We start from the raw sequence: 22,749 nt of genomic DNA on the forward strand, positions 1-22,749 counted from the left end.
CTCCTCCGTAGGTCTTTCAGCGAACGTTGCTTCATGAAAGTCACATAACCATCTTGCTACCCCGCCATCAGCATCAAATGCCTCCAAGCATGGTCTCACCACCTCCTCTCTAGTACGATGGGCTTCACCATGGAACACCCACCGGGTATAGTTTGGCGTAAATCCATACTTGCAAAGATGTCCCCCCCATGATCTTCCTTGTTTTTCTTTTCATGTTTCTACATTCGCTACAGGGACAGAATGTGTCTCTCGCTCCATTAGCTGCCTTGCCAAATGCTTGGTTCAAGAAACCCTCGGTCTTGTCCATCCATTCAAGGGTGATTTTAGCCTGACTTGGGCGGCCCGTGTACATCCACTCACGGTTATCCATCCTCTAGCATATACATGAGCGAGTAATATAACCACCAATTGCATCTGAACGGCGTGCCTACTGTCTAATGGGTGAGGATAGGTCCTAATCCCACCCGCGGATGCGTAGATGAGGTTAGTTTACATGCTCTACTCCGATCTGAGACATAATTTCGGTAGCACCTCCCCGCTGTTCTCCCAATACACGGCCTTGAAGGGAGAGTGTGTATCTGGAGAACAATAGGGAGGTGGTGCTGAAACTCTGTCTCGGATCGAAGCAGAACATGGAAACTAACCCATCTATGCATCCGCGGGCTGTCCAAAAAAGTGGACAATCTGAAACAGATACAGTCTTAGATATGCGAAGATCCGCATACCTCCAACCGTATCTGTTTCGAACGGGAGACGCCTAACTGGGTTACACCGATCTACGACAACGATAAGGAAGAGAGGTTATTTATACCTAGGGTGGCGGTGGAGTCAGGCTAGCGGGGCAGTGGCGAGACGACGCTTTGCAGGCAGGACTGCAGCGCCGACGAAGATGATCGGGGTCGCCTACGTACTCCGGGTCCCCTCCGACGGGTCCTGCTCTGCAAAAGAAGAATTATAATACTATAAGTTAAAAATTTCAGCAGAACCTCCCCTATACGGGGAGGTTTCCAAAACCTACAAGAAAAAAGACGGCATGATGGCCGACAACATATATACGACACGAAGGCCCACACATCCACGTACGGCACGAAGGCCCACACATCCACATACGGCATGAAAGCCATCAATGACATACAAGGCACGAAGCCCGACAACCGGGGGGGCTTTATACCTTGGGTGGCGGTGGAGTCGGGCGACGCGGTGTTGGGGTCACCTTCGTCTCTAGCGAGGGCGGGGACGATGGCGGGGACGAACGGCGAGGGGCGTGGCCGACGGCCGAGGCTCCTCCTCCTCCCTTCTCCTTCTTCCTTCTCCCTTCTCCTCTCCTCCACCTCCCTTCTCTCCTCTACTCCCCTGCTCCTCCTCTCCTCCACTCCGTAGGGTTCAGGGGCGGGGGGGGGGGGGGGGGCAGCCGGGGCAGGGCACCACCGGCGGGTCCGCGGCTGGCGGCGGAGCGGGGTCAGCTGCGGCAGACGTTGGGCGGCGGCGGGGCGACACACCACCGGCCGGGGAGGGCAGAACCGGGCGCGGGCCAATCGCGGCGGAGGTCCGGCGGCGCCGGTGGTCCGCGGCGGCGGAGCGGGGCCGGGGCAGGGCTGGCTGCGGCGGAGGTCGGGCGGTGGCAGGGCGGCGCACCACCGACTAGGGAGGGGAGAACCGGGCGCGGGCCGGCCGCGGCAGAGGTCCGGCGGTGGCGGGGCGGGGCCGGGGCGCGCGGCTGGAGGGAGAGCGTAGGAGAGTGGGAGCTGGCCGGCCAGCCCGCTAGGGTTAAGTGGGGCAGCCCTTTACCAAGTGCCGAGACGCGGACACTCGGCAAAGAAATTCAGGGGTTCTTTTAATCCAAAAAATGAAAAAAATCTGAATATTCATTGCCGAGTGCTGCAAGCCTGACACTCTCCACAATGTCTGGGTTTTAGGCATCGTACGTCACAACTTGCTCGAAAACTTCTAAATTTTTTACCACAACCTCTACATGCGATGACACGACATCTCGACAAGTTTCGTGATTTTCGGACTTCGTTTGCATTTTATATAATTAAAAAACACTTTTTTAACAAGTTGGTGGTCATGTTTCGTGAAACAGATGTTCGAAATTTCACGAATGTCCCTGCACATGGCCTCAAAATACACTCAAAAACATGAATACCATTTTTTGAATCGCTAAATTCCAATATTTCATGCACCTGCAGTTCAAATTTACTTTTTCGAGAAAAATTCAAGTAAACATAAAAATTTAAAAAATATACCAAAAAGTCATAGAAAAGTTCTAAATTGGAACATGTGCTTCAAGATACTGTATAAATGCCACAAAAAAAATTTGAAAACAAAAAAAATACTTTGCCGAGTGTCGGAATTGGCACTCGGCAAAGGAACCTCTTTGCCGAGTGCCAGGCTTGCAGCACTCAGCAAAGACAGCATGTTTGCCGAGTGCTAATGTCCAGCACTCGGCAAAGGATGACGGAGGGGCCACCGGCGTCGCCTGAGGTATTTTGGCGAGGGTTATTCTTTGCCGAGTGCCTGACACTCGGTAAAGAGAACGTTTGCCGAGTGTCCCTATTTGCCGAGTGTTTGGCACTCGGCAAAGACGACCTTTGCCGAGTGTGGCACTCGGCAAACTGCCTCTTTGCCGAGTGTCCGTGTTTCGACACTCGGTAAAGCGCCGAGCACTCGGCAAAGAGCACGTCTCCCGTAGTGAAGCAAATGAATTCCTACTAAAACTCTGATATCATAGCCAATATTTAATAACGACTAACATGGTTCTCACAGATCACGATGAACCAAAACACAAATGTGAAGGAGAAGGTACAGACCAGAGATAAACCTAAGGAGGTAGGTATGTTGCAGGACCATAATGCGGAATCGAGTGGGAGAGCAATCAATACCTCAGATCCGGTGGTGGCCACTGTAATTCCAATCGTCCTCGCAGATGGATCTAAATCAGTTCGGCAACAGGCGATCGTGCCTGGAGATCATGTTGCAACCTCGAAAGGGGGGGGGGGGGGGGGGGGGGGGGGGGGGTCAAGAGTCGAACTGCAAGATCGAGGAGCTCGTGAGGAAACCGACGGCAGGAGGCCGCCGACCTAGAATGCAGGCGGAGGAGCTAGGTCTTTGATGGCTGAAATAAAATAGCATGGGAGGTTACTTAGACGTGGACGTGGGGAGGTAAGTTGTGTATCTGGCTATCCGCAACACATGTATTTTACGTTGGAAGGCATACGTTGCTACATGGGGGTTGGTGTTGTAGTCTTGCGAAATATATAGTGCAAACCATCTACAAGAGTACTAGGTGGAAATATGGTAATCAATTCGGAAACGTCATTTGGTCATTAAAAAACAAATTTCATATATCCATAGTGCATACAAGTATATACTCACATGCAAAAGTTGAGATGCAATCTCAAACTTGAAAAACACGGAAATGATATTTTTTAGGTATCTTTTTATTAGCACATATGCATAAGAAATTTGGTATTCCCGTATGATTTTTTCAAAAACGAGTTTGCATCTTAAATCTTAACTTTTGCATGTGAGTTGATATTTGCATGCACTATGAATGTGCCAAATTTTAGAATTTTTTGAACAACCGAAATATTCAAACTGGTTCCTATCCTATGGTTCCACTTAGTAGGTGATTTGCACTATATATTTTTTCTCAGCCTTTAGAGAGGCAACATGTATGCACGGCGTCTATATAGCTAAGTGTGTGATATCATTTACGGTCAAGCTAAGTGTGTGATATCATTTACGGTTAAGTGCAGTGTGCAGATTGACTATATATCTTGGAAACAAGAAATGGAATGGAGATATGCATACTCACCTCGCTTCCACCGCAGCATGTTGGGTGTCTTTTCAAGTTTGACGGTGAGTTCGCGGGCACTAGAGTGGATCATTCGCTTTGGGTTAAAATTTCCACGTTTTGCTGAAACCACATACGTCACGCTCCTGTGCTTGTGTCATGTGTTGTAGAACTTGCGCATTGTTGGCACCCATATATATTTTGATTTCTCGTCTCTTCACGGGTATGCTCTTATTTTTGGTTAATATTATTTCGATGATAGGTCACATATCTTACATGGTTTTAGTAATTTGTCAATCTCAATATATATGTTTAGTCTCTTAGAAATGCTCAGAGAGGTTACTCTTGTGTGGTCGTGCATCTACAAGGTTGAGTGCGCGCTCGCATATATGATCGACAGTAGATGTATCGCTGTCTCGGAAACAAGAAATGGAATGGTCGAATTTGGCAAGTCGTCCCACTAACTGGATATACTATGAAAATATGTTAGTTTTTTTCCCAAAAAAAAACTTAATGTGTTAGTTTTTTTCTCAAATTTGACTAAATCTATACAAAGATTGTCAATATTATGATGGTAAATAGATATACTATAAAAATATGTTTCGTAACTGATCTAGATATTTATTAATAATATATAAATATTAGTATCACTAGTAGAGAACAGACCTTTGATCCTCGGCCAAAATGGGCTCTAGTCCCGGAATTTTTTGCCCCCGGGACTAGAAATACCTTTAGTCCCGGTTGGTGGCTCCAACCGGGACTAAAGGTCCCTGCCCAACGGCTACTGCGCCAGACAGAGGTGGCAGGGACCTTTAGTCCCGGTTGGAGCCACCAACCGGGACTAAAGGTATACTTTTACTCCCGGTTTGTGGCTCCAACCGGGAGTAAAGGTCTACTCCCGGGTCGTGGCTGCGCCCGGGGTTGGAAAGTTACCTTTAGTCCCGATTGGATCTATCAACCGGGACTAAATGTTCTCCCTTTATAAATCGGCCGTCTCCTCCTTCCTCCCCGAGCCCGAGCTCAGCACATTTTGAAGCTCACTGCAGTAGTGTTCTTGCTTCCTCCCTCCCTCCATTGTTCCTCCATCCATTCTTCGATTCCTCCGTCGATTCTTCAGTTGTAAAGGTTACCAATCTCATACTCTCATTTTTTACCATTTTCTTATGCCATTTTATTCACTATATATATTTATGGTTCTTTATTGTGGTTTTTTTTCATTTGTAAGCAATTTGAGCTCAAAATCACTTTAAGCTTGCATATTTACATGAAAGAAGGTTAAAGTATATATAAATATAAAGTTAGAAAATAGTTAGAAAATTATAGCAAATCCTTACTAGTTGAACTTGCGGACCGTGTTCAGGTCGGCGAGGATGTTCTCTGCCGAGCGGTAACGGACGTCAAGGAGGAGCTTTGATTCTACGAGGGAGAGCGATAACGGTCGTGGAAGACCGTGTTCCCTTCCTCGTAGAATCGGAGCTCTTCCTTGACCAAGTACGGTGCCGTCCGGTGGAGAAATCCTCGCCGAGCTGATCACGTAAGCAAGGTCAACTAGTATGGATGGTTATTTATTCACACGTCCCGATATCGTCGTAGTAGTCTGTTATGTGTGTACATTCCCATTCTTCTGTTAATTTGCGGAAATATCATATGAATTACTTACCTGCCGCAGTAAAAGACGAGAACACAATGACCATTAAAAATATCATTGTTTAGAGATCTAGATAATTTTATAGTTTGTTAATTTTATTTGTTTATAAAAGAAGAAATTTATAGTGTATTAAAAAATGAGTATAGAGAGTAGATGGCAACTGCTTCCGGGTCCTCGGCCTCTCATGGGTTTCCAAAGCGACTTAGGCCGGGCCTTCCTCTCATTCCATGCGGCAAGTGTCGTGATGAGATGAAGATTGTGATGGAGTACCGAGTGAAGAAGGAGGGTCCCAACAAGGATCGTATCTTCTACAAGTGTCCGGATCGCAATGTGAGTTATTTTATCGTATTTAATGATTATGGTTAGTTTATACCTATTTTCATGATGGTTGTGATTAAAGTTCTAGTTTTTTGTTTTAATTTCAGTGGGATGGCAGTGGACGATGTTCAGGCTTCTACTGGGAGGAAGAGTATGTTGAACTCGTGCAAAAATATCTTGCACAACAGGCAGATACGGCGGCTAATGAGGCAGTGATCCAGCCGAAGAAGCCCAAAGATGTTGCACAATCGGGGGATCTATCTGTTTTAGTTGAGATTGGTCGCGAAATCCTTGTGCTCCTAAAATGCATTTTAGCTTTAGTTCTTTTAGTGGTAGTTGGGATTGTCTACATTGTAGCGATGCTTTCATAAATTTGTATCTTTTGTGGTGGCACGCATGTTGTATAAATAATTAATTATGATCTAGGTTTTAATATGATATTTATGTCATGTAATGCAGATGAGCCGTCATTGGATGTATAATGCTGATCGCCGCTCACAGGAGTTCATTGACGGCGTGCATTCTTTATTACGTGCGGCCGAGACAAACAAACGCGACGGTTTCATGTGCTGCCCATGTGCCATATGTAAGAATACGGTGGAATATCCTTGCTCAAGGACTCTTCATTCACACTTGTTCAAGTCGGGTTTCATGCCAAACTATATTTGTTGGACAAAGCACGGAGAAACCGGTGTTGTAATGGAAGAAGATGAAGAAGAACAATGGGACGACAATGATATTATTCCTGATGGTGCGTGCTTCAATGATACTGCAATGGGAGAAGCTGAAGAAGAGGTAGCCGCAGAAGATGAGCCGGCTGATGATCTTTGTCAGGTCATTCGTGATGCACAAAGAGAATGTGAAAGTGAAAAGGAGAAGATCAAGTTCGAGCGGATGCTAGAAGATCACAAGAAATTGTTGTACCCAACTTGTGATGCAGGGCAGAAAAAGTTGGGAACCACACTAGAATTGCTGCAATGGAAGGCAAAGAATGGTGTATCTGACAAGGGATTTGGAGAGTTACTAAAAATCCAAAAGAAGATGCTTCCGAAGTACAATGAATTGCCCGCCACTACCTACGAAGCAAAACAAGTTGTCTGTCCTATGGGGCTAGAAATAGAGAAGATACATGCATGTCCTAATGACTGCATCCTATACCGTGGCAAAGAGTACGAGAAATTGGATGCATGCCCGGTATGCCATGCGTCGCGGTATAAGATCAGGCGAGATGACCCTGGTGATGTTGAGGGCGAACGTCCACGTAAGAAAATCCCTGCCAAGGTTATGTGGTATGCTCCTATAATACCACGCTTGAAACGTCTGTTCAGAAACAAAGAACATGCAAAATTGTTACGATGGCACAAAGAAGACCGTAAGGTAGACAATATGTTGAGACACCCTGCTGATGGGTCCCAGTGGAGAGCAATCGATAGAGAATTCCCGGAGTTTGCAAATGACGCAAGAAACTTAAGGTTTGCTTTAAGTACAGATGGTATCAATCCTTTTGGAGAGCAGAACAGTAGTCATAGCACTTGGCCTGTTACTCTAAGTATCTACAACATTCCTCCTTGGTTATGCATGAAGCGGAAGTTCATTATGATGCCTGTGCTCATCCAAGGCCCGAAGCAACCTGGCAATGACATCGATGTGTACCTGAGACCACTTATTGATGAACTTCTCATTTTGTGGAATAAAGAAGGTGTACGTGTGTGGGATGAGTACAAACAGGAACACTTTGATCTGCGAGCATTGTTGTTCGTAACAATCAATGATTGGCCTGCTCTAAGTAATCTTTCAGGACAGTCAAACAAGGGATATAATGCATGCACACACTGCTTCGGTGATATTAGAGGTGTATTCTTGAAAAAATGTCGAAAGGTCGTGTACCTTGGCCATCGTCGATTTCTTCCTGCAAATCACCCCGTAAGAAAGAAAGGTAAGCATTTTAAAGGGAAAGCAGACCACCTGACCAAGCCTCGCAACCGAACCGGTGAGGATGTACTCGATATGGTCAATGATGTGAAAGTCGTCTTTGGAAAAGGACATGGAAGCCAACCTATTCCGAAAGACGCTAACGGTCACGCACCCATGTGGAAGAAAAAGTCCATATTTTGGGACCTACCCTATTGGCAAGTCCTGGAGGTCCGTAGCTCGATCGACGTGATGCACCTGACGAAGAATCTTTGTGTGAACCTGCTAGGCTTTATGGGTGTGTATGGAAAGCCTAAGGACACATTTGAAGCACGACAGGACCTGCGTTGTTTGAGAGAAAGAGACAACCTGCATCCAGAGAAGACAGATGATGGACGCCATTACTTACGTCCTGCTAGCTACACTCTAAGCAAAGAGGAGAAGGAAATCATGTTTGAATGCTTAAACAACATCAAGGTACCATCTGGATTCTCCTCGAATATAAAGGGTATTATAAATGTGACAGAGAAGAAATTCTGTAACTTAAAGTCCCATGACTGTCACGTTCTCATGACGCAATTACTTCCAGTTGCATTAAGAGGAATTCTACCTCCAAATGTACGTCTAGCCACCGTAAAGCTATGTGCATTCCTCAATGCAATTTCTCAGAAGGCAATTGATCCAACTGATCTAGCTAAACTACAGAATGATGTGGTTCAATGTCTCGTCAGCTTTGAGTTAGTGTTCCCTCCTTCCTTCTTTGATATTATGACACACCTCCTAGTTCACCTAGTCAAGGAGATTTTCACTCTCGGTCCTGTGTTCCTACACAACATGTTCCCCTTAGAGAGATTCATGGGAGTCCTAAAGAAATATGTTCACAACCGTGCTCGCCCAGAAGGAAGCATCGCCAAGGGCTTTGGAACAGAAGAGGTCATTGAGTTCTGTGTTGACTTTATTCCCGACCTTGACTCGATTGGTGTTCCTGAATCGAGACATGAGGGGAGACTAAGCGGAAAGGGGACACTAGGGAGGAAAACATATATTGGTACGGATGATGATTATTTCAATAAAGCGCACTACACAGTTCTACAGAACTCCTCTTTGGTAGATCCGTATATTGAGACACACAAGGATCTCTTACGATCCGAGTTTCCAGGGAAGACTGAAGCTTGGATTACGCATAAGCACATGGAAACTTTCGGCGGTTGGTTGCGAAAAAAATGTCAAGGTGATGAGAGCATCCATGAGCAACTGTATTTATTGGCTATGCAACCATCATGGCATATCGTCACATACAAAGGGTACGAGATAAATGGGAACATATTCTACACAGTAGCCCAAGATAAAAGGAGTACCAACCAAAACAGTGGTGTCCGCATAGATGCCACAGACCCGAATGGGAATAAGCAGACATATTATGGACGCATAGATGAAATATGGGAACTAGAATATGCACCTACTTTGAAGATCCCATTGTTCAAGTGCCAATGGGTCAAGGTGACCGGAGGCGGAGTAACAGTAGACAACAAGTATGGAATGACAACAGTAGACCTTAGTAATATTGGGTACAAAGACGAACCATTCGTCCTTGCCAAGGATGTGAATCAGGTGTTCTATGTCAATGATATGTCTACCAAACCAAAAAGAGGGAAAAACGATAATGACTCAACCAAAGAGCCAAAGCGCCACATAGTTCTTTCAGGGAAAAGAGTCATCGTGGGAATTGAGGACAAGTCGGACATGTCAGAAGAATATGAAAAGGATGACCGAATTCCGCCCTTCAAAGTGAACAAAGACCCTAGCATCTTGGTAAATGATGAGGACACTCCATGGTTACGAAGCGATCATAACCAAGGGACATACGTAAAGAAGAAGTTCACTGCTGTGCCCACTTGATGATATAGTGATTTAATATAGTGTGTGTTTGAGATATTATGTAATAATTGTGAATTCAGATGTTTATTATGTCATATTTCAAATTAAATCAATGTTTGATTTGGTGGGATTTCTCTCTCAAAAAGGTAAATTAGGATACTGAGTGATGAAAAATTAAAATATTAACGTTAAAATGATGTGAAAACAAATTTCCTGTCCAAAACCAATAATTTTAATAATTTTAATTAAACACTACATTTTTGCATTAACGAAATAATAAATATTAGTTACATTATGTTTTATAATTCTAACAAAAAATAAAAAAAGTTAGGTTATCGATTTTTCCTATGTGCAATAAACAAAAATAAAATTCATATTTTTAACAAAATAATTTTATGCCTTTTATTTAATTTACTATGTATTTAATAAAAACTATTGCATTTCTATTGTATTTAACAAGACTATTGCTTAAAACAGGCGGGAAACGAAACTGCAGGCCACCTTTACTCCCGGGTGGGAAGCCCACCCGGGAGTAAAGGTGGGCTGCAGTTTCGTGGCCCGCCAAAAAAAGCCTTTACTCCCGGTGCGTGTTACCAACCGGGAGTAAAGGTATACCTTTACTCCCGGTTGGTAACACGCCTCGGGAGTAAAGGCACCTTTACTCCCGGTTGGTAATACGCACCGGGAGTAAAGGGTTTTTACTCCCGGTTGGTGGCTGGCACCGGGAGTAATTCTCCTCTGCTATATAACCTCCAGCGCCTGGCAGATCGATCTGCTCGTCTTCTTCCTCGTCGAACACCGCCGCCCTCTTCTTCGACCTCGCGCCGCGTCCGTTCGCCTTCCGTGACACCGGCGCCGCCGTCTTCTTCCTCGTGCGGCCTCCACCGCGCGCGCCCGTGCCCCTCCTCCGCGCTTGCCCGTGGCCCTCCACCGCGCCCTCCTCCGCGCCCGAGGCCCTCCACCGCGCGTTGCCCCACCGCGCCGGCCCGAGGCCCTCCAGTACGTACACTGCCGAGCTTCGAGGTGATATATTCGTCGATCTCTTTGTACATTCGTCCGAGCCCTCCACTGCCGAGTAATAGATCACGTCGAAAACTACAACTTTGGTGTAAGCCATGTCAACGGTCGAGGTCGATTGAAAATTCCAAATTTTGAATCACAAAATCTATAGAAACTAAAAATGAATATTTGGAACTCTAAATGATTTTAAATAAAAACATATCTTAAGGCAAGTTTTGAATATTTGGAACTCTAAATGACAAGTATAATTAAGGATCACCAATGAAATTACTTTAGAAATTAATTAGATCGATGTAAATCCATGGCTTGTATAATAAACACGCTATATATTATTTGGAAACAACGCTACGAACCATCCGCTAATGATCCAGCCCATCAACCGCCATATATTCATCACTATATGATATGCCATTATTTCAAGATGCAGTTTCAATAGAAGAATTTTTTCTATCTTCATAGATCAATGTTTGTTAACGAAATTTTATCCAAATATATTCATGTAGGGTCTTTTTTTTTGAAGGATTTGTTGTAGGATATATAATGGTCAAATAGGAACTCAATTTTGATACCCAGTTTATAAACTAAGCGTTTTTTAGTTTATCAAAAATATCACATGTTTCTTCATTTGTGAACTTTGAATATACAGATATAATATATTAATGTTGCTAAAGTAATATGAGCATTACATATTTTTTTCCGGGAAGACTATCTTCAAACTTTATATCATAGCATCAGAGATCGCCTGTAGAAGAAGAAAATAAATTCTTATCATTTCGGAAATAGTAATGGTTATATGAGCAATAAGACACATATACTTACATTTCATAATGGCTTATACTTATATTATTAACATAGAATTTTCTCATATGATGAATGACTACATGGTTGATCACATGGTACATAGGATCACAACATCACGCACCGACACCGCCCCGGCCCGCCTCACGTCGTCGTCGTCGTCAGCACGCCGGCCCGCCTCACGTCATCGTCGTCAGCACACCGGCCACCGCGCCGACACGTATATATACGTCATTTGTATTCATATGCATTTCGTCCATGCGTTTCTATGTATACGGCGGAGCACCGCCGCCCTCGTTCACCCATGTGTACAGACATATATACGGCGGAGTGGAGCACCGCCACTCTTGTCACACCGCCCTTTCTCGTGCCCTAATTCGCCCTAGTACCGACGTAGTTCGTCCTAGTGTGGCGAATTGCGTCCGTGATCGAGGGGCAAGATTTAATAATGCATATTGTTTGTAGATTTTACGCATGTAATAAGCAAAGATTTGACGTACTATATATTGGTTTTGTTTTTTGAAGCTAGATGGCCGACCCGAGAAATATGGATGAGGAGGAGTTGATGATGAATTTGATCAACACTGGCACTCAAGTTGCCGGCGATGATGGTGCTAAAAATAACGTGCAAGAGGATGTAGATGACGGGAGTCAGTACTTAGCTCTTGAACAAAATGAGCAACAACATATTGGCCAAGTATATATTTTTTATTATTAGCTATATATATATATTATCATATGTCTTATGTGTGCTCATGACATTAAAAATAATGTTTATGTTTTGTAGCCCTCTGGATCGACATCAACAACTACAACGAAGAGTAAAAATGTTCGAGGTCCCAAAAAGCCATTGGAGGGTCGCTTCATCATCTCGGAGTTCAATGTGGATACAGGAGAACCGGGGGGGCCGAATAAAATGAAATTTGTGCACCACTGTGGTTACCTTGTACGGGACCGGCTCCCGATTAGTACCCGTGAATGGAAGAAGAAGACCAATGCTCCTCATATCAGTTTTGTCTCCGATCGTGACAAGGCGTTAATTTGGAATGATGTCTTGGTACATTTCACGCTCCAAACAGATGATTATGATGATATAATAGATGGTGATGAATTGAAGGAGCGAGTTAGGGATTGGGCAATGAAGAAGATGGCCACCCAGTTTCAGACTTGGAAGAAACACCTATACACGACGTATGTCAAGAAGAACATAGCACCAGATTTTACTGTCCCAGGCCCGATCTCAAAGCAGAGGCCCTATTGGGATGAGTTTGTACAGTACAAGACTTCAGAAGAGGGTGTGAGTCGGGTGATAAAGAACCAACGTAATGCCCAACAGAAGACATACCACCATACCTTGGGATCAGGTGGCTACCCGACTGCCATTAAGAAGTGGAACAAAATGGAAGCAGACCTTCTTGCCAAGGGTATCAGACCAGAATCACTCGAGTGGGGAGAACGTGCAAAGAATTGGTTTTTCGCTCATGGGGGAACACTAGACCAGGAGACAGGGAAGTGCGTTTATGGCGCAAGACTGCAAGAAGCAGCAGAAAGATTGTTTTATGCTCAGAGAGCTGCTGCTAGTGGTGCGTTCAGGCCCAACAGAGAGAAGGATGAGCTGACATACGCCATCGGGACTATTGAACATGGTGGCCGAACTAGAGGCAAAGGAAGTGTCTCGTGGGAGCATGGATTCCCTCAGGACAGACCTTCCTACAGAAGTCGCCAGAGAAAGAAGGAAGAAGAGGCACACCGGCTCCAGAGGTTGGAGGAAGCGGTGCGTGAAGCACAGGAGCGGGAAAAAAAACCTTGAAGCGAGAATGCAGGAGGAAATCAAAAGGCAAGTGCAAATAGCAGTGAGTGCAAGCAAGCAGGCATCAGAGCCAGGAATCAACATTAGCCAATCTGTTCAGTTGAAAAGCAGCTGCGCTTCCACGGAGATACCAAATCAAGGGGACACAGGACTGCGCTTCCCTGTGGATGACGTCACTGAACCTTGTACAACGTGTGAGCTACACATTCCGAAGGAGAATTCCACAATCAAGGTGGCTATCGGTCTTGTTAATCCTATCGACCGAACCAAGACACCAAGGATTCATGGGAATATAATCCAAGAAGGATATGCCACCATCTCGGTAGATAAAGCTGAAAAAGGTTTTAGTGATTTGCCTCTTGACATTCCTGGAGGTGATGGCGAGAAGACTCTAGGAGAAGCGGAGAAGACATTCATTCTATGGCGCAAGCGCTACATCATCATTCCAGGGATGTCGGCTCCACCTCCTTCTGAACTACCTCACCATAGGTACGTGCGGATGAAAACACTACATCATTAATTTGTATTGGCTTAAATAATTAACAATCTGCTCATAATAATATGTCATTCCTTTTTTTGTAGCAGATCCTCCCCCAACCTAAATCCAATTGTTCAATCGCCAGATCATCATAGTGCTCTGTACGATGACATTGTGTTGGAAGACGAGGCTGCATCCACACCCTCTCCAAGGAGGTCTCCAACGCCACAGCCGCCACCTCCAAGGAGGTCTCCAACGCCGCTGCCAACACCTCCAAGGAGGTCTCCAACGCCGCTGCCAACACCTCCAAGGAGGTCTCCAACGCCTCCCCCGCCCCCGCCTACCAAGAAGCCTAGCAAGAGGCCAGCCCCTCAAACGAAGAATCAGTCCCCGCCTGCAAAGAAAGCCACCGTGAAACCAAGGGCTATTCCCAAAATAATATCTGAAGAGAAGGAAGAAGGAACTGATGCATATAAAAAAGACATGTCTAGATTCTATGACAAACTTAAAATGAATCAAGAAGCAAGGAGAAACCCAGAGAAACCGTACTTCTTCGTAGCTCCGGATATTTTAAGAAAAAAGGTGACTTCTTACCAGCATCAACAGCGGGAATCTCGTAAGCCGTCCAAATCAACGTTATCAGACTATGACCGCACTCTCACCAAGTCAATTGAGGCGGCACAGAAAAAGAAGCGGGCAGGGAAAGGAGTTGCCCAACTCGGACAACAAGCGCACCAATCAATCCCCCCGCTAGTTGTTGGTAATGAATATGGTTCGAATTTAGGATTAATGCATCAGGCAAACATACCTCCGGATGTCGATTTGGATCACCTTGGTGAATTTCTTGATGAGACTGGTCTCGACCTTTACCAGATGTTTGGTGATGGAAACATTGAGAGTGCGGCGGAGGTTGATATTTGGAAGAAAAAATTTGTACTAGGCCAGATTCTATACAACCCTCAAGCCTTATCTGATCTGGGGACGCAAATGTACCTGCTAAACAAGTGGTACATGCAGGCGTCTACCAGTGGAGACATCTGCGTTGGTGTCAGAATTAGAGACGAACATTGGTTCCGTGGCGATGATGTTATGTATGTTGACTTTGCAGAATTTCATCAACTATGCCACCTTACCTCTCTGGACAAAGTTATCATTAGCTGCTATTGCCTGTAAGTAATAATTCTTTCGATCTATTATTAAACTCATCATATGTGTGTATATGCATATAAATTATCCTAACAAGTACTATATATATGCAGATTTACAATGACAGAGCTCAGAAAGGAAGGCTGCAATGAAATTGGTTTTGTTGATCCCCATATAGTATTCAAAGACCCAATTACTCCAATGACTAATTGGAAGTCTGAGTCAGAGAGTAACCTCATGAACTTCTTAGTGAACCAACGCCACAAGAAGGATATACTCTTTCCCTATAACTTCAAGTGAGTGTTAATCATGTCGATCATAGCCTTAATGGCTCATATGTTGATTCTAGTTAATTAATGAGTGTTATGCGTTATATCCTATAAACACATGCAGCAATCACTGAATATTGATGGACATCGATCTGGTGAAAAGTCACTTGATAATCTATGACTCGATGAGAAAACCACAACAAGACTACCAAGATATGATAGATATTATCCAGAGGTAATTTCGGGATCTCTAGCAACTATATATACACACAAACATGATGATTAACTATATCTGATGACGTGGCAAATTTTTTATTGGGCAGTGTTTGGAAAACCTTTATTGAGAAGCAACACATGGAAAAATGCAAAGCGCCACTGAATGTAATCCCATTGAAAGTAAGTCCCCTGAATCGCATCATCTTTATTAATTAAACATATAGCTTTCACCGGATCACCAGATTGGATGACAAATCTTTTTCTCGTAAAGTGGTGTCTGAGGCAGGAACAGGGGAACAACTACTGTGGTTACTATGTTTGTAAGTTTATCAAGATGCTCTCCCAAAGAACTCCTACAGAGAGACTCAAAGTACGTTAAAAATACACTATATATTCATTTAATTATTATTATTGATTGTGTTACTATGTCTTTATATATATATATGTACATATATTAATTTATTTTCCTTTAATTCAAACCTGTAGACTCGATGGTTGGAGGAAAAGGTCATACGGCAAGACCAAATCAAAGCAATTCAAGAGTCTATAGCCGGATTTTTTAATGAGCAGGTCATCGATTCCAAGGGCGAGTTCTACTTCGACCCAACACTGCCATTGAAGCCAAGCTAGAGGATGAGAAGAAACTTGTTATGTCACAACAACTATAATGCAATCTTTTGTAATATATGCACATGAAATAATATAATGTAAAATACACATATGCATGCATGCATGTAAATATATATATGATGCATGCATATATATATATATATATATATATATATATATATATATATATATATATATATATATATATATATATATATATATATATATATTTCTATGCTTGAATTGTGTGATTTAATACGTTCATTGTGCTTGAACCGAAACATACTATACGCGCGTATAAATATATAATTAGCAGCGTACAATACGACTTCGAAAACCTATTTTGAAAAGAAAACAAAAAAATGAAAAGAAAAGAAAAAAGAAAAAAACCTTTAGTCCCGGTTCGTATTACCAACCGGGACTAAAGGTGCCGGCCATCGTGGCATGTCAGGAGGCACCTTTAGTCCCGGTTGGTGTTACCCACCGGGACTAAAGGTCCTCCTTTAGTCCCGGTTCCTGACCCGGGACTAAAGGACCCCCCCTTTAGTCCCGGATGCTTGCTCCCGGGTGGGGAACCGGGACTAGAGGGGGTTCCCCACCGGGAGTAAAGCTCGGTTCTCTACCAGTGTATCTTTTAGTATAAAATCTAAATTTGTCTTAGAACAAAACTAAAACTTCAAGTTTTTTTACAGGGCTAGTAGTTTGCTAGTTTTCTATTTCCTTGAAAACTATTAATTATACGAGAAGGATCGTTACAACTTTGGCGTATATTTCAATTAGAGCTTGCAGTATACTCGTTATCCGGAAAAAAGTTGTGAAACAAGATAGTCTTGGGAGGTTGCAAATTTAGCTACCAGGCATGCAAGCGAGCCACTCTGCAGACGTCTACACGCCGCCGCCTGGAGTGTAGACAATAATTTGCAGGCTATGCGGGCGTCCGCTACCTGGAGTGTGCTGGCCGCAAACGCCCACTAGTCCTAGTGGCCAAAACCTGCAAAGCCTAGCAGGACCCGCAAGGACTTTTTTTTTTCCTGAATGAGAGAGACACTAATGCGCTGACTCTACTCACATTTAAATATCACCGAATCATATAAAAAGCAAATTAATGCTAAAATATAATCACACTGCAGGAATAAGTACAAAATGACTGTATTATTACATCTGGAAGCCATAATACAGAGAAATTTTAATTGCAATGAATCTTTAATTGAAATAATATGTGACATTCACACCGGAACATCTCCCGTTGCTTTTCCAATCACAACCGTCAAAAGATTGCCAGCAGAACTGAAAGCTCCAGGCCTTCTGGACAACATGATTAAAAAATACGACACAATTCGTACTGAACATAAATTAAATAACTCTACTTGCTCAATTGTATGCAAAAGGATTTTTGGAACATCATGTTTGAAAGATTGCACAACTAGCAAGGAACGGTTCTGTTCCATAAATAAGGAATGGTTGTGTTGCATAAAGAGGCTTGTGGAATGAAATGAACATGAAAGTTGCATATTCTTCGGGGCATCCATTCTCTCCGCAAGATGAACACAACTGAACATTATAGAGACAACATATATATTAGTCAATCATATGTGCTGCAGGTTTGATGATCTTCCCCGGGATCTTTAGGACAAGTAGAGCTAACTGCTGCATGCTTGATGATGATGTGCCAATCTAATGCATGGTGCTACCATCTTTTTACATGGAAAACTCAGTACACTGTAGGTTATCTAAGTGCAGTGCAAAAATATCAAATATATAGCCCAGCCACAAAGCAATGGAACAAGTAGAGCTGTGAATCGGGCCCAGTCAATCATATGTGCTACAGGTTTGATGATCTTCCCCGGGATCTTTAGGACAAGTAGAGCTAACTGCTGCATGCTTGATGATGATGTGCCAATCTAATGCATGGTGCTACCATCTTTTTACAAGGAAAAACACAGTACACTGTAGGTTGTCTAAGTGCAGTGCAAAAATATCAAATATATAGCCCAGCCACAAAGCAATGGAACAATCACCATTTGTTGTTCTGTATAGACATGAATCGGGCCAATTCGGAATCTCGATGTCTGTCCCTAACCTGGGCTTCAGTCATGGCAAAGTGAATGCTCTGTGATGCAGCTATTGGTACACCAGCACCTGCAGTGTGCTCAGAAGCGTATGAAACAGCAAGCAGACATGCGGCGATCTGAGTGCCAGTTTGAGGTTGGTGATTCAGTATATCTAAAACTGCAACCTTATGTTCAACCGTCAGTGGCTTCTCGCTCTTCAAACAAGGTGTCATTCGGCTTCTTCAGGTCTTTCACCATTACTTAGAAGATCGGCTCTGTTGCTTATCGCTTGTTGCTGCCACCATATTCCTCTATACATCCGGTGTTCCATGTCTCACAATTGAAGAAGGTTGTCTCTCCTTCGCACTCGGTGAGTCCATCTTTACCTGACATAACTGATGAGTTGCAGGTCCCAATTGTAGTTCTGAACAGACGTCTTCACCGTCTTCCTAATAAGATTGTACCCCAGCTGTTGATCCACCGGTCCAACTCTCCCCCAACTCTTGCCACCTGGGAAGATGAAATCACCGTCAAGCAACAGTTTCCTCGTGCACCAGCTTGGGGTCAACTGGTTCTCAAGGACGGAGGGATGTTACCAGATATGCTTCTACTCCACCAACTCTGTCCGTGACGGCCCAAGCCTAGGCGTCTGAAGGAACGCGTGCCTCGCTTGAAGCGACCCAACCCAAAATATGTAGGCCCAAAATGGAAGTAGAGAGAGAGGCCCAATGCGGCTATGTAACGATCTTCTTAAGCTACTCCTGTAACGTAAACAACCTGTCTTGGATGCTAAGAAACAAACCCGAACCGACTAAGCGTTAGGCGCAGGTGGCGAGATTTGTTGTCGTGTATCCAATTCCTACCACCATAGCTATCAAATTCCTAGTTCCAATATCTAGATCGGTAACTCATATCCTTTGGCCTACTCAATGCGACACCTGGGGCACCCATCTGGATTCTGATGAACCTTAGAGTGTGCAAAGACTACCACACCATCAGCAAGCTCATATCGAAGCTATACGATGCTGAAATCGTTGTGAGGGATCGGATTCGGTTTCACCACTTCAAGGATGGATAATGTTCTTGCAAAGACTAATGGTGATCCTTGAGCCATGATCTCCTGTGATGCTATCTGGAGAGATCCTGCTGATGTTGTATTAGAGTGTGCTCACGTGTTGTGGGCGTCTGCGTTGTACTGTGTAATTTTAAAAAAAAAGAAGAGCCTCTGCTGGCATCCAAGAGGGAGGTGAGTGCCATTTTAAGTGCTGATGGTTACAGTGACACTCATCTTAAAGGCGGGAGAAAAGTGAGTCGTGGTTGTTTAGCAAGTTGTGAATTAGATGGTTTTGTTCACCATGTGACTGATTATGGAAGCTCATTTGAGCGTTTTTCTTTGATCTAACATAGTAACTCGAAGTCAATGTATTCCAGTGGAGCAATTCTTCACATGCACTGCAATTTGAAATCTTCTCAATCCAATATTTGTCGTATTAATGGCACATCTGGGATTGACGATTTTTTCCAACGACAAATATAACGAGTAGTCCCTAACAATGAGCATCTTAAAGAGCCTTTCTAAATCTCACTTTCTAAATCCACGTTTGGAGAGTCATTTGCATAAAAATAGCTATCTATATTTTTTACTCTCCAATAGTTTTTCTATATCTCATGCACAGTCTTCTATTTTTGGCTAGCAAAAAATCCGAAATACAAGGTGGCTATATTTTGATAACTAGTCTCTTGGAGATGCTCACTCAACATCCACTGTATGCACAATAATCGGACTTCTAACCTGGCGCACACCGTCAGACCACATGACAGCAGCCGACACGAACTCGTTCGCATCCGGCAGGGCGCCGGAGACCGTCACGGTGAACGACAACCTTTGAAGCAGGCTGCTGAACGCCAGCCTCCTCGGCGCGACGGCGACCCTGACGTATGGCCCCAAGCCGGCGATCTTGGCGGTGTACAGGGAGCGCGGCGCCCCGACGTTGGTGACGGTGCGCGGGAAGCGGACGGTGAAGTTCTTACCCGGCTTGGCGTGGTGCGCCATCGTCGGGTAGTTGAGGTCGGCGGCGGTAGCCTTTTTGCCGCCATTTGACGCGGCCGGGCAGGCCGTGGCGTTGGATCCAGTGACGGCCCGGAGCTGCGTGGAGTTGTACCCCTCCGCGCACAGCATGCGCACGTAGTCGTCCTCGCGCGCGTCGTAGACGAGGCCGGGGTCGCGCGCCCGCGACGGGTTGAGCTGCCCCGCGCCGTAGACGAGCTCGCCGCCGCCCGGGTTGCGCGACGGGTCCATCGGCGTAGCTTCGTTCACGTGAGGCGTTGCGACCGGTTAGTTCTCTTGGAAGGATCACTATGCATTGTTGAGTCGATCGTTGCAAGTTAGTTACCTGTGGTGATGAGAGCTGACATGATCATCGCCGGCGACCAGTCGGTGTGGAAGGACTTGACGTACGCTGCGACGCCGGTGGCGTGGGGGCACGCCATGGACGTGCCTGAGATGATGCTGTACGGCGCGAACCGGTCGTCCTTGAGGTTGCCGGACACCGGCGACAGCGGCGTCCATGCTGCTAGGATGTCGATCCCCGGCGCAGACAGGTCAGGCTGCAGGTTTTAGTGGTAAATAAGACAGCACGTGTGGCCTACACATCAGTATTACTCTTTCTTTGACTGTGAATTACTGCTTCTACTAGTCGATATTAACAACCTTGAGAATCCCTGGACTGATCAAGTTTGGCCCTCTAGATGAGAAGGAGGCGACGGTGGGCGCCTTGGAGTCGAATGCCGTTTCGGTGCTGCGTATCGTGCCCACAGGGTTGCTGCAGAACATGACACAGCAAAGCATTGATCAGCATAGCAAATGCCACATAATCTTGTTCTTGTTGTCTGAGGGAATCGAGCTCAGTCGCACCGTGTCTTGTTGACGTAGGCCATGATTTCGGTGAATTGGTCCTTACTAATCGTCAGGGCAGGGAGGGGCAGCAGGAAGGCGATGTCGGGTGAGCCGCTGACGATGACTGCACCGGCGGCGCCAGCGAGGAGAGGGCCCGTGCCGTCACTTCCACTCGCGCAGAGAAGGATCTTCCCCGTGTATGATTGTCCGGCCAGTGACTCCGGTTCACAGGAGCTGCAATGCAGAGTTCATGGTAAAATATGAATTAGCGAACCATTGTCCATTAACAGAAGAGTAATGCTAAACAACACTCGAGTGGTTCCGCCCCTCTCAATACTCATTTTTTTCCCCTCTCATTCTTCTCCATCTCCAGCCTCTTCCCCTCTTTTTCTCCAACTCCCGCGAGCTTAGAAGGGGCTTGTGAGAGGCAGGCCAGGCAGGCAGTGGGGATAGTGTGAGGTCGGCGGTTATGGTTCCGGCAGCGTAGGAGGCGGCCGGATCAGATCAGGGTGGTGCGCCCATGGCCATGACGGCAGCAAGGGGGGGGGGGGGGGGGGGGGGGGGGGGGGGGGGGGAGGAGGCTGCCGTTGGCATAATAGGGTCTTGTCAGAACTCCGTGGCTGCAGCGGCGGAGCTCCGGTGAGACCCTACCGTGCCGCGGCGGAGCCTCGGGAGAAGGAAGACCACATGAAGAACAAAATTCGAGTGTTCTCGAGCCACAAAAACACCTTAGTGTTCTAAGACGGACCCAGAAGAAAGACTGCTTCGTACAAGTAGTTTTTGGGATTAGTTACATACCCGTTGATGTTCGTCGGGAGGACGAGCGGGGCTTCCTTTAGTTCCGGGAAGATGTTAACGGAGGCTCCCTGTGCCAAAAGAACATGAACATCATAAAGAATTTCTTGTCACGCAACGACTTCCCAAGGATCAGATCAGTGCATGGTCTACATAAGCTCACCACAATGGTGCTGCCCTTCCCGAGGACCAGTTTGCCGACGAGCCGGCGATCGGTGCTGCTCGCGGCAACGGACAGGATCCACGGCGCGACATTGTAGACGCGGCCTCCGTCGAGCGCGGAGTTGCCGGCCGACGCGGAGGTGAGCACCCCGCGCCTCATGGCGTGGAACGCCCCGATGGCCGCCGCGTCCTCGAAGTAGGGCACCGGGAGCTTGCCCCCTATGGAGAAGGAGATGAGGTCGACGCCGTCGGCGACGGCGTCGTCGAACGCGGCCAGGATGTCCTCGCTGCCGCATGAGTCGTCCCAGCACACCTTGTAGACCGCGAGCCTGGCGCCCGGCACCGCGCCGCGCGCCGAGCCGGCGGCCAGGCCGCCGAGGTCGACGTTCTCCACCACACGCCCGGCCACCGTCGACGCCGTGTGGGTGCCGTGGCCGGCGGTGTCCACGGGCAACAGGCCCGTGTAGCCTTGCCTGTACGCGCGGGCGCCAATGATCTTGCTGTCAACGTGTCAAGTGTCATTGTGTCAAGCAACCAGCAGTGGAACAATAAGAGCACGGCGCGGTGAAGATAAACGCGAACGTACTTGTTGCAGGTGAAATTGTGGCAGGCGCCCTTCCACCGGCTCGGCGGCGGGCCGAAGCCCTCGTCGGAGAAGGACGGGGAGTTCGGCCACACGCCGGTGTCGATCATGCCGACGATGACCTCCGCCTCCGTGGGCAGGCTCCGGCGCGCCGTCTCGGGGAAGCCGAGGAAGTCCCATGATCTCGTGGTCTGGAGTTGGTACGTCCGGCTTGGGAAGACGGACACGACACCATCCGTAGTGGACAGCTTCTGCTTCTCCTCCTTGGTCAGCCTGGCCGCGAATCCACTGATGCTCCTCGTGTAGCTGTAGATGATCCTGTCCATTGCATCGCTGCAGCATGGCGTGTACAAAGTCAGTTGTTA

The 22,749-nt window shown here is 46.0% G+C and overlaps 1 protein-coding gene across 1 annotated transcript; it reads right to left on the reverse strand.

Moving 5' to 3' along the window:
- Window positions 1–903: 903 nt before the first annotated feature.
- LOC136548173 (subtilisin-like protease SBT4.3) lies at window positions 904–22,749 on the reverse strand. Its single transcript, XM_066539789.1, has 10 exons — window positions 22,388–22,749; window positions 21,803–22,301; window positions 21,643–21,710; window positions 20,863–21,078; window positions 20,659–20,770; window positions 20,342–20,555; window positions 19,752–20,255; window positions 18,335–18,458; window positions 1,172–1,761; window positions 904–938 (listed from the first exon to the last, which is right to left on the reverse strand). Exons 1-10 carry the CDS (start codon window positions 22,708–22,710, stop codon window positions 904–906), a joined length of 2,685 nt encoding a protein of 894 aa, XP_066395886.1. The 5' UTR covers window positions 22,711–22,749.

This window comes from Miscanthus floridulus, chromosome 4 (genome assembly GCF_019320115.1).
Source record: "Miscanthus floridulus cultivar M001 chromosome 4, ASM1932011v1, whole genome shotgun sequence".
Taxonomy (NCBI): Eukaryota; Viridiplantae; Streptophyta; class Magnoliopsida; order Poales; family Poaceae; genus Miscanthus; species Miscanthus floridulus.